This window comes from Stenella coeruleoalba (assembly GCF_951394435.1).
Source record: "Stenella coeruleoalba genome assembly, chromosome: 3".
Lineage (NCBI taxonomy): Eukaryota > Metazoa > Chordata > Mammalia > Artiodactyla > Delphinidae > Stenella > Stenella coeruleoalba.
Genome location: NC_137148.1, coordinates 101,565,858 through 101,578,288, shown reverse-complemented (window position 1 = coordinate 101,578,288; position 12,431 = coordinate 101,565,858). Strand labels below are relative to the sequence as shown.

General features: G+C 32.9%; 1 protein-coding gene across 10 annotated transcripts in view; it reads right to left on the bottom strand.

The window, feature by feature from the left end:
- CSNK1G3 (casein kinase 1 gamma 3) overlaps positions 1-12,431 on the bottom strand; it is a 156,673-nt gene that overhangs the window by 47,220 nt on the left and 97,022 nt on the right. For 4 of the 10 annotated variants that reach the window (XR_013827476.1, XR_013827477.1, XR_013827478.1 and 1 more), the window contains exons 9-11: positions 10,949-11,097; positions 7,954-8,049; positions 4,195-4,290 (exon numbers count right to left, since the gene is read on the bottom strand). Coding sequence is in view for 1 of the 10 variants with exons in the window: in XM_079916028.1 (XP_079772154.1) it covers positions 4,195-4,290; positions 7,954-8,049; positions 10,949-11,097 (341 nt within the window). In the remaining 9 variants the exon portion in view is untranslated. The remainder of the gene's footprint in view (positions 1-4,194; positions 4,291-7,953; positions 8,050-10,948; positions 11,098-12,431) is intronic. The other 6 variants (XR_013827481.1, XR_013827482.1, XR_013827479.1 and 3 more) reach the window with 3 other exon arrangements.

The window sequence follows — 12,431 nt, the reverse complement described above, 5'->3', positions numbered from 1 at the left end:
CTTCATCTCCACTACCCATCATCTCTCCTCAGCTGTGGACTTTTGAGAGTTGTGTCCTTGCCTTAGACTTGTCTCCCTTCAATCTAGTCTCCAGCAAAAGTAAGCTTTGTAAATACTAACCTAATCAAATTAGTTCTCTATCTAATTCTCTTTATGGCTACCCAATACCCTCAGACCAAAGTCCAAATTTAATAACAAGACCTTTTAGGTCCTTCACGACTTGCCTCCTGCCTACCTGTCAGTCTCATTTCTCAATACGTACCAGCTTGACCAAACTGCATTTAATTCCTCAATCTGTCAATCTCTCCTCCACAGTCTTAGGTATGTTGTTTTCTCTGCCTGGTACACTCCCTTTCTTAACCCCTTCTACCTTCTTTGACTGCTAAGCCCTACTGATTCTTCACTGAAAATGTGTAAAAAAATAGAATATAAGTAATACCATTTTTTTCCAGGAAAACTTAACCCGCTAAACCCAAGTTAGGTGCTTCTACTATATATTCTCATAGCACCTTGTACTTTCTCCACTTATCACACTGCCTGTTTATTAGCCTTTCCCATTAACTGAAAGCTCCACGGGGACAGGCACCATATTTGTTATTCTCCCTTTTATTCAAAGAACCTAGCACAGTGCCAAGCACCCAGTAGACATTTATATATATTTGCTGAATAATGAATAGCCAAGAAACTGAAAGTGGTAGGTCTAGGCTTCTCAGCCATATTTATTACCAGTGATTCTAAGGGGAGCAGGAGGGGGCATACTTGTTCCCCTAAGAGCTTTTCCAAAACACATAAAAGCCAAGAACAGATGCAAAATAAACTCTTTAAGGCATTTGAATATTATTCTTAGTCTCTTAAGTGGGAAAAGTTTATCAAATGTATAGCATTATCCTTCTGGTTACTAAATTAACATGATTTCACTGAAGAGAAAGAATAAGATTAGATAAATCCCATTTCACAATGCATTCGTTTGGCTGTATCTCTATACTTCACTTCTCAGAGATGGATAAAAATACTAGTCAAGGGCTTCCCTGGTGGCGCAGTGGTTGAGGGTCCGCCTGCTGATGCAGGGGACACGGGTTTGTGCCCCGGTCTGGGAGGATCCCGCATGCCGTGGAGCGGTTGGGCCCGTGGACCATGGCCGCTGGGCCCGTGAGCCATGGCTGCTGAGCCTGCGCGTCCGGAGCCTGTGCTCCGCAACGGGAGAAGCCACAACGGTGAGAGGCCCGCGTACCGCAAAAAAAAAAAAAAAAAAAAAAATACTAGTCAAGTTTCCTAATTTGCAAAAGCAATAGATTATTCTACTATTTAGTACTTCCTAAGCCCCGGCCTCTGTGCTAAATACTTTTTAAAAAAATTCTCACAACAAAACCATAAGGTAGAGCTATTATTATCTCCATGTCACTGATGAATAATCTAAGGTACAGAATTTGAACTTATGCTTATGCTGCTCACCACAGTTAAATCAACTTGGTAACCTATATGTCTGATCTGCAATAATATACATAATAATTGTGAAGAGATAAGGAGTTCAAATGTAGACTCCAACGTGCAGTTCCTATGAAAAGAACATGTGAAATAATGAGTATCTGAGGATTTTTCTGCAGGTCCAGTCAAAAAGGCAAGAGGTGCTGGCATACATTTTATTAACAGATACCAACCTACTTATTTTGGAAATGTCTTTCCTGAGAAACTATTTGATGATATGCCCTTAGTATTTGTTGAGGATAATTTTTTCAATTGCCATTTAAAGTCTTTATATTTCTTGCAAAGCCAATACTTGAACATTGTCCAACAGGTGGTTTAAGAGCCATAGAACAAAGAACCTCAAGGCAAATTCTACTCATACTTTTGTATTAGTAAAAAGATTTTTCTCTTTATCAGATAATGAGAATGAAAGAACACATTGTTCTCCTTTCTTCCTTCATTCAAAGTCAAATATAGTATTCAATTATCGTAATAATCATATAAGCTCAGATTTAAGGTATTTTTATTTCCTCTATTATTAATTTTTAAATTACAATTTCATTACTCCAATTATACCAGTGTCATATTATAACTTTTCAAATTTTGAAAGTGGGTAGGATAAAAATTATAAATAAATTCAACATTTTGGAGTAGGGCAAGATTCAGGCATGATCTTACCTAGGCTGCTAGCAAATTCTTCATGACAGTAAAACTACCTTAATGTTCATCACATCAAGTTAGTTAATTCAGGAAGTAAATGAAAAATATTGTAAAATTTTTTGTCTTACTTATGTATTACCAGAATTCTAGTAAGTAAACTGATCACTTACGGAATATTAGAATGAAGCCAGATGTAATCTCTACAAGGCAGTAAAGTTTTAAAGAGATGATGAGACATGAGCAGAGTTGAAATATACCTTTGAGAACATGTGAAAAAATAGAACAAAGTTTTTGAGTGATGAGCCAATAATCAAACTCATTCACCCTTTGACAGTCCAAAGAGATCCCATGAGCCATCTCTGGGAATTCCACAAAGTAAGAAAAAACTAAAGATAAATTTGTGGTAATGGTACAGAAGTGGTAGGAAAGCTTTCTAATAGTGTCTTAATTGTTACAGATTTCCCTGAACACTGAGCAAGACACCTGCTATAAAAACATACAACACTTAGAAACACATAAACGTACACAGATACATACACAATCCAGTTTGTGTTTATGGGAATTAAACATAATTTTCTCAATTAACTTTCCAGTGATATGAATTTGGGTCACAAAGAATTTTACAGTTCAGGCACCCTTGCCTCTGAATCCCTCACTCTGGACTTTGACAGCGCTATTCAAATACTTGTGTTACACACATGACTGAAAGTTCCATAGACTATGAAGTTCTTTAAAAAATACTTGGTTTCACAATTTATATTACCTCTAAAAGTTAAAGATGGGAAAAACATGATAACTAGTAAGGACTGATCTTTTAGAATTCAAATCAATAAAGAATAAAACCCAAGCATAGATTCAGATTACATATGTGTGTGTGTGTGTGTGTGTGTGTGTGTGTGTATATATATGTATGTATATGTATATATACATACTAAGAAAAATGCAGATTTGGTAAAACATAATAGAAAATTGTTCAAGTGGAAATATGTGGAGGAAAAAAAATCAAATCTAGGTTCTAGATTGAAATGGATTAAGATAACATTTATCATCTCAATTTCTTTAAACCAGCATTCAGATTACCTTAAACTGACATTTTTAAAAGAAATAAGAGACTCAGTAATCTTTTTCTATTTTTATAATACATACAAAAGGTTAAAATTTAGGGGGGCATGTGAGGGCAGAATATAGTAGCTATCTCTAAATATATAGAAAAGAGGGGAAAAGGAACACATCAAAAAGAATAAGGGACAGCTTTAAATTTTTGTAAATATCCAGAAAGTTGAGGGAAATATTTAATAAATACTTGTCCTTGAAATTATTTTCTCCATGTGCTATTTTCTCCAAGTACAAACAAAATACGTAATGATAAAATTAGGGTCATGGGGCTTCCCTGGTGGTGCAGTGGTTGAGAGTCCGCCTGCTGATGCAGGGGACACGGGTTCGTGCCCCGGTCCGGGAGGATCCCACATGCCGTGGAGCGGCTGGGCCCGTGAGCCATGGCCGCTGAGCCTGCGCGTCCGGAGCCTGTGCTCCGCAATAGGAGAGGCCACAACAGTGAGAGGCCCGCATAACGCAAAAAAAAAAAAAAAAAAAAAAAATTAGGGTCATGTTTATTTGACCAATTAATCAGAAAGTACATTCTAAGGACTGAGGATGAAAAAGTTAGATATCTACTTAACTAAGTTTGAAGGAGGCAAAATCAATGAAAGGGAAAAGATATAAAAAATGTTCTATTACTTAAAGCATGAAAAAAGACTGAGCCTATTATTGGAAAATCAAGTTTAACACATATTTCAAGTAATACATTTTGTTTTTCTAACCTATTGTGAGTACAACTTACTTAAATACTGTTGCATATGCTTGCAAAAATGAACAAAGGCAAAATCTTAGTATCCCTGGTGGTCTTGCTAGACCATGTTAATTCTGCTTTTTGGTTAAATACAAAGGAATAGAATTATGGAGGTTCAGCAACAAGATTTTCATTAGGATATGAAATCATGCCATGAGTTCCAAAAAGGGTTAGTTGTATAGATTTGGGAAATAATCACTCATGCAAAAATCAGAAAATACCTGTACCGAGCCACCATGTCTGTCTGCTGCAAGGTGAGCTCTCAAATGATGGGGATTTGCCTGCTGGGAGTCCCAAGCTGCCCTGTGGTCTGCCGACTGCCATTTATTTAATGCATGTGGCATGCATGGAAGAAGAGAAACCCAAAATGTTAAACATCTCATCCTTATAATATAGAAAACAATCGTATAAAAGGAAATTTAAAATACCCTTACTATTCTGAGTCACAGATGCAGTTATCTTTGCATATTGAACATGGAGCAATTTCAGTTAAAATGCTACAATAATGTAATGATCAACCACAAAAATAAAATAGAATCACAGAATTTTAGAAGTGAAAGGACTTTAGATATCATAGACTCCACTCGTTAACTTTATAAAGTTAACAAAAACTAGAGAGGTAAAAATGACGTGGTCAAGAAAGTACTCCAAATAAACCATGAAATGTTTTAAAAAGCCATCCACTATATTTTCTTACAGTAGAGGTCCCCATTAGTTTTCTGATGAGGAACTACTTCTAGCAAGGTGAATAAAAAGATAGTACTCAAACAGCCATACTTAAGGTCCCAGAAAACTTTTCTCTTCTTGCTTAGTACCCTGTTTCTGATTATGAGGATAATACAAGAAAACAGAAAAATTCTTTGAAAAGCGAGAAGTGCTATATAGAATACCAAGAGGATATGGTAAACAATTTTTTTAAGTGACAATCTTACATATATGAATCTCTTTGCCTCCTTGATCTTTTTATCTGGTTCAAATTAAGAAACCCATTTCCATGAAATAGGCTGATAATTCTTGAAACTTTTAGATGATCTGGCAAACTTGTATGGCAATAACCACAAACTAATAATAATCTAGTAACAGAATTAGGAGTAACTGCTTAATAGGGGTCCATTTCTATGTTTCAGGAAAATGTGGACAGCACTAATAAGAAGAGGGGGAAGGTATACAATATTTAAGTTTCTATTACATGTTTGGTTCTGCATTAGCTGCTTTATATGTGTTATCTCATTTTTGAGATAGACAGTATCACCCTCATTTTACTGATGAAGACACTGAAACAGTAAATACTTCTCTAAGGTCATAGAGGTAGCAAAGAGTACACAAAGGATTTAAACTGAGAGCCTACTGCTCTTCCAATATTACTACCTAGCTCCTTATCACAATTACATTATGTTCTAAAGACTTCAGGGCTCTTTTCTTTCTTTTACAACCAAAGTAAGGAAAATCTTGCCACAAAGTGCCAAGTACACTGGGCTATACGGAGCCTAAGCATATCAGGAACCAGAGTAACCCTTTAGGGGAAGAGATGTTGAAATCAAGTGGACACAAAGAATAAATGTTCCGGCACTAAACTTCCTAAATTAAACTGTACAATGAAAAACTGCATTCTTTGGCATGAAATATGTCATCAAAGCAATTATGACAGTTCTATAATATCTTTTCATTAAATCCTCCAAATTTATCACCAGAATTTAGCAGATTTGTAGGGTTATAGTGAAATAAATTAGACAAGACCAAATCTTAACAAGATGAAAGAATGAAAATCATACTAAAAGAGAGACAAAGATCTAAATGTTGCGTAGGACAGCAGGCAACATTTGGGAACCATGGACCTTTTAAGAAGACAGTAAGAGCTATGCAACCTCGCCTCAGGATAAACATTTGCATGCACCCAACATTTTCTGTAAAATTTCCAGATTCCCTGAACTTCAACCATTGACTCTAAGTTACAATTGTTTATCTGGGGACATTACAAAGGTTTCAGACACTTAAAGAATTAACCTTTCTTCTTTTGGGATTGTGAACTATGGGTTTATCACACAACTTAAGCTGTTTACTGCATCACAGATAGTTAAGAAATTTTTTCTAGATATACAATGTTTCTATCATGGTAAGAATCTGCATGTCCTGGTTTCAAATTCAATATATAAGCTATCCTAAAGGATGTCCTGAGAAAAAAACTGACTCCTTACATTTAGTGCAACAAGTACTACATCAACAAAATATGGTTCCCACCCTCAGTGAGCTGGCAATCGAGCTAGCAAGATATATATGAAACATGTAGAAAGTTAACCTTTAAAACATTTAAATTTATTTCAACAAAAATTTAACTCAACAATAAAAGAAGAGTTTCACTTATTACAATACCTAACAGCTCAAGTGGAGATCTTCACAGAACATGAATTACTGATCTTCTTCCAAGTACATTTGAGAAATTAACTGATTTATAAAACACAAACTCCAAGTTTTGATTTCTCCCATTTCTTTCTATATACAGCATCTTATCAGAGTACTCAAGCTATCAACAAGTTGTAATTTATATTGGAAGTAATTTATATATAATACCCTTTACTGTCCCAATTTTTCTAAGGTGAATTATAAAACTAATCTTTTAAAATTCTCTATACTTTAAAGCATAATGTTGTTAAATATTTCTTAAATGCAGCATTTTATTTGGCTATTATTTTTAATAAGTTGTGTTTTTTCTTTGATTTCATTTCTTATTTAACCCTCACCTGAACCTTGATGGGATACAAAAAGGATAACACACTATCCTCCTCCAAAAAGGGTTATAACCCAAAATTCTAAAGGCCTGTTTAACTCAGGGTGACAGCAAAAATTTTTACGTCAAAAGGATTCAATAAAGCTTCCTTATACAAAAATAAGAAGAGTGAAAACGTTGTTCAAAAATGTCAACAGCTTCCAATATACCTTACCCAGGAAATACAAACTCTTCAATGAATCTCTATGCCTTGTCTTGAGCCTACTCTCTGCTCCAAGCCAACTGCTTATCTCTCCTCAAACATATTCTACATTTTTAAACTTCTGCTTTATATTTTTTACTGTTCACTCTCTCCAAAATGCTCTTATTCCTTCACCTGCCTTTAAAAATTCCATTCATTCTTCAGGCTCATCTCAAAAGCTATCTTTGCCATAAAATCTTTATAGATCCTACATATTCCAATGATCCTCCTTGGCACTTTATTAATGTATTTCCTATGGTAGAGTTTATTCTGCATTGTAATGTAGTTATTTGTGAATTTATTGTAATAATGATAACAGTAATACCAGCCACGAGAGTTGAGACTTAATGAAAGCTTACTATATGCTAGGAATTAAATGAATTATTTTTATTTTATAGATGAGAACTGAGGCTTTGAGTGAATGAGTAATCTGCCCAGGGTCGAGCCATATCCAGGTATGACTGATTCCAGAGGCTGAGAGAGGTCTTAGCCACTGATTACAAAATCATTTCTTACAGGTTATATGTTTTCCTTACTTCTGAATTTCTGCATTGTAGAGAATAGTAGTTTTCAAATAACAGGAACTCAGTAGATAATTTAGTTCACTAAACTAGACTATAGTTAGAAAGACCAACTGCTATTACAATTCATTCCAACAGGGTATCCAGATACTTCCATTCTAACAGAATATCAAACATTGCTCAAAGTTTATTATACTAACTTATACCACTAATTAGGATTTATGATTAAACATTTTTAATGTGAACATTAGGGGAAAGAGTCTAGCTATTGAAAATATATGCATTTTCTATCCTTAATATGTGTGTATATAGTCTGCTTTATAAAAGAAATCCTTCAATCCTTCAATACGTATATACAAGTATGTATACACGCAAATGCATACACATATAAAGCTGTCATCTGCACATGATAAAACACCAAATATATTTATAAACTGTGAGAAGGTAATACAGAAGCAAATTAAGACATTTCATATCTAAAAGGGCAGCAAACCTGATTTTTGGATTGTTGTATCTTATCTCTGTGTTGATGTGCTTCTCTGTTTGATGACAGAGCAGGATCTTGCTGAACTGCACCCACTGGAGTAGGCTACAATACAATAACAATTAGAATCAATGCATTCAATTTCAGAACTCTTATTTAAAATTATTTAGCTACTTAACATAATCAGGGAAAAAAAAAGACACTGTTAAATAAAGTAAGGCCTTAAGAAAAGATATCTTTCCTAAAATATGTTGTTAAATACAACAGAGATTATAGCTACTTTTTAAAGTATTTTCAAAATATTTAAATACTTTATCAACTATTTATTTTTATATCAACAAAAGACCTTCTAATACTGTCATTACTTTTAGGTTACTTTTTCATATCAAAAAATGAAAGTGTATTTGTTTATGTTTCTCATTTCCAAAGCCAATATATAAACGGAAAAAATTATTTTAAGAAAATTAAAGGAATAATTTTTTAAATAAGCTAATAAAATTGCTTACTGTCAATATTTTAGCTCGGAAGAGGCTTATATAAAATTTAAATTTTCAAATATAATTCAAAACTTCATATAAATACTTTAATCTAAGTATATTCAGATTTGCATTTTAGATACCATATATATTCAAATCACTTTGGAGTTAAGAAAAATACAGATTAAACGCTTAAGTAAGTCAGTTGTTCAAAAATACTTGAATCTGAGAGTTCAGCAGTTCCAAATCTGGAAAAAAATTTGCTAACAGTGAGCCATAATTACAGAAAATTTTGTAAGGCATTCTTACTTATTTAAAAATAAAAGACTAGTGAGAATACATATTTGATTTTCTGGAAGTCACCACTTCAAAGAAAGAATTTAATGATAACTTCATTTAAGTAATGACACCCATCCCACAGTTATGATCAAGACAATTTTTTTTTTAACTATGAAAACTTGGTACAGTTTTAAAAACCTAAACATGCTCCAATATATAAGTATCAGTCTATTCCAAGATAACCTAAAACTGCTAGAATAATTAACACATATTTTAAAATTACAAATGCTTTGAAAGATGACTAAAGGAAAAAAACTAGCTGATCTTTTAAAAGTTATCACTAGAATATTATATTTTTAAAAAGTATATTTGACATTAAGAACTAAATCAGAAGTAAAACATTCAAAATAACTCATCACTCTAAAAAGTAGACTCCAAATGTAAGGTTTTTACAAAATTCAAAGAATAATTTTTATATTATGCTACCTGAAACATCCATAAAAAAGAAATAAAATGAACCCTTTAAAAAACTATTTATTCTCAATCCTAAAATGTATATGGAACCACAAAAGACCCTGAAATGCCAAGGCAATCTTGAGAAAAAAAGAACAAAGCTGGAAGTATCACACTCCCTGATTTCAGACTATACTACAAAGCTACAGTAATCAAATCAGCATGGTACTGGCACAACAACAGACACATACGTCAATGGAGTAGAACAGACAGCCCAGAAATAAACCCACACACTTGTAGTCAATTAATCTATGAAAGAGGAGGCAAGAATATACAATGAAGAAAAGACAGTCTCTTTATAAGTGGTGATGGGAAAACTGGACAGCTACATGTAAATGAATGAGATTAGAACATTTCCTAACACCATATACAAAAATAAACTCAAAATGGATTAAAGACCTTTATCTATGAAACCATAAAATTCCTAGAAGAGAACATAAGCGGAACACTCTTTGACATAAATTGTAGCAATATTTTTTAGATCTGTCTCTTAAGGCAGAGAAACAAAAGCAAAAATAAACAAATGGGACCTAATTAAACTTAAAAGCTTTTGCACAGCAAAGAAAACCATCAACAAAATGAAAAGACAACCTACTGAATGGGAAATAATATTTGCAAATGATATAACCTACAAGAGGTTAATATCCAAAATTTATAAACAGCTCATACAATACCAAAAAAAACAAAGACCCTTTAAAAAATGGGCAGACAACCTGGATAAATATTTTTCCAAAGAAAACATACAGATGGCTAACAGGTACATTAAAAAATGCTCAACACTGCGAATCATCAGAGAAATGCAAATCAAAACCATAATGAGATATCACCTCACTTGCCAGAATGGCCATTATAAAAAAGACAAGACATAGTAAGTGTTGGTGAGGATATGGAAAAAATGGAACCCTTGTGTATTACTGGTGCAGCCACTATGGTAAACAGTATGGAGATTCCTCAGAAAACTAAAAGCAGAACTACCATATGATCCAGCAATTCCACTGCTGGGTATATATCCAAAGAAAACGAAAACACTAATGCACCCCAATGTTCATAACAGCATTATTCACAATAGCCAAAATATTGAAGATATGGAAGCAAACTAAGTGCCCAACGGACGAATGAATAAAGAAGATATGGAGATGATACACATATAGATATGGATATACACACACACACACACACACATATATATGAATATTACTCAGCCATAAAAAAAAAGAATGAAATTCTGCTATCTGCAACAATGTGGATGGACCTAGAGTACTATGCTTAGTGAAATAACTCAGACAGAGAAAGACAAATACTCTGTTATCACTGATATGTAGAATCTAAAAAATAAAACAACCAAATGTATATAACAAAATAGGAACAGACTTACACATATAGAGAACAAACTAGTGGTTACCGGTGAGGAGAAAGAAGGGGGGAGGGGCAAGACAGGAGTATGGGATTAAGAGACAAACTACTATGTATGAAATAAATCAACAATAAGGATATACTGTACAGTGCAGAAAAATATAGCTATTATTTTGTAATAACTTTAAATGGAGTATAATCTATAAAAATATTGAATCACTGTTGTACACCTAAAACTAATATAATATTGTAAATCAATTATACTTCAAAATAAAAAATTATTTGTTCTCAACTCTTTTTAAATAAAGGATCTGTACTATGAAAAAGAAGGTTAAGTACTACAAATAAACTTTTATTTTTATTATATAGCCTAGAGTACTCACCAACTGCTTACCAATCCAGTCATATTCATAATCAAACATATACCCTTTTCGATCAAACAAGTCAGTAAAAAGTTTTCTTAGGTAGTCATAGTCTGGTTTTTCAAAAAAATCTAGCCTTCTTACATAACGAAGATATGTTGCCATTTCTTCTAGAACGGAAATAAAAATTGTCTCTCATTAAACTTTTCTAATACTCATTAATAATAAAATTATAAATATCTAAAAGCACAGGGTATTATAAAAACATGAAAAAGTAACAAAATTCTACTAAAATTTAAAATATTATGAACTTAATAACAATGAAATTAAAAGGGGGAAAGAAGGTAAGAAAGGAAATAGGGACAAAAGATAAATCAGAGATTTAACAAACATTATTTTTGTTTCAATTCATTAGGAAAGGCTAAAATTTTTATTTTACATTATTTTTAATAGAAACTTTGGACAGTATCCAAGGTTGAAATAGAAACTTAATGCATAATTATTTAATCACAAAACACCATACTAAGCTCATATTTTTTTAAATTATTTTAAATACTGATAGGAATTGATTTATACATGAAAGCATTTGCACTACCTTGCTGGATTTCCTTTAGAATCAGTGACGCTAAATGACCAATAGAAGATTCAAATTCTTAACCTTGGTTAAATGGTATTCTAATCAACTGACCTAGCAACATAAAGCTAAAACAGTTTAATTCTTCTCTTAATTTCTGGTCATAAATGTAACAATTATTTCATAATACATAAACCTTTGCATGCTATTATAATTCCCAAATATATTAGAGATATGTATTTTTTTAAAGGTCATATTTTCCAGAAGTAAAAGAAAAAAAAAGCCATAAAAATCAATAAGCAAAATGGTCAGCAATTAGTAAAACAGTGTTTAACCATCAGAGCACATAAAAGCACTATTATAAGAGATGGTAGGTTACACCTAGCTGCTTTTTTGATACAATTTGTTCATGGCAGCTGATAAGAAAAGGATCATCCATAGCCTAACAGGCATGAAAGTAGCATCCAGTGACCCAGTCACATGGTGACTCTCCCACTATTCCACTTTCTAGCTAATCACCTGGCTAATTTACTTTGACACCCCCATTTTTTCTGCAGAAATTTGTATAAGCTTCTTAATAAGGTATAGCCAATCTGCCTACACCTAAACTGTTAGTACTATCAATCTATTTTTTCTTTTAATCTTCCAGTTCTATATGTTATAGCAAGAAAGCAAAATACATAATTAAAGTTTACTGTCAATGAATAATAAAAGCAAACTTGAAAAAGGGCTACCTGAGATTATGCTGCTTATACTATTACAATAATAATGCCAGCACTGTACAGGAGAACCTGTAAATACTGAAGTGAGATGTAAGTTCCATCTTCTATCTTCAAGTTTGGTTCTCATTTAATGTTATTGCATAAATCACAACAGGTATTTTAAAACATTAGGGACACATTATTCTTATCCCTTAATTGATTTAGGAAT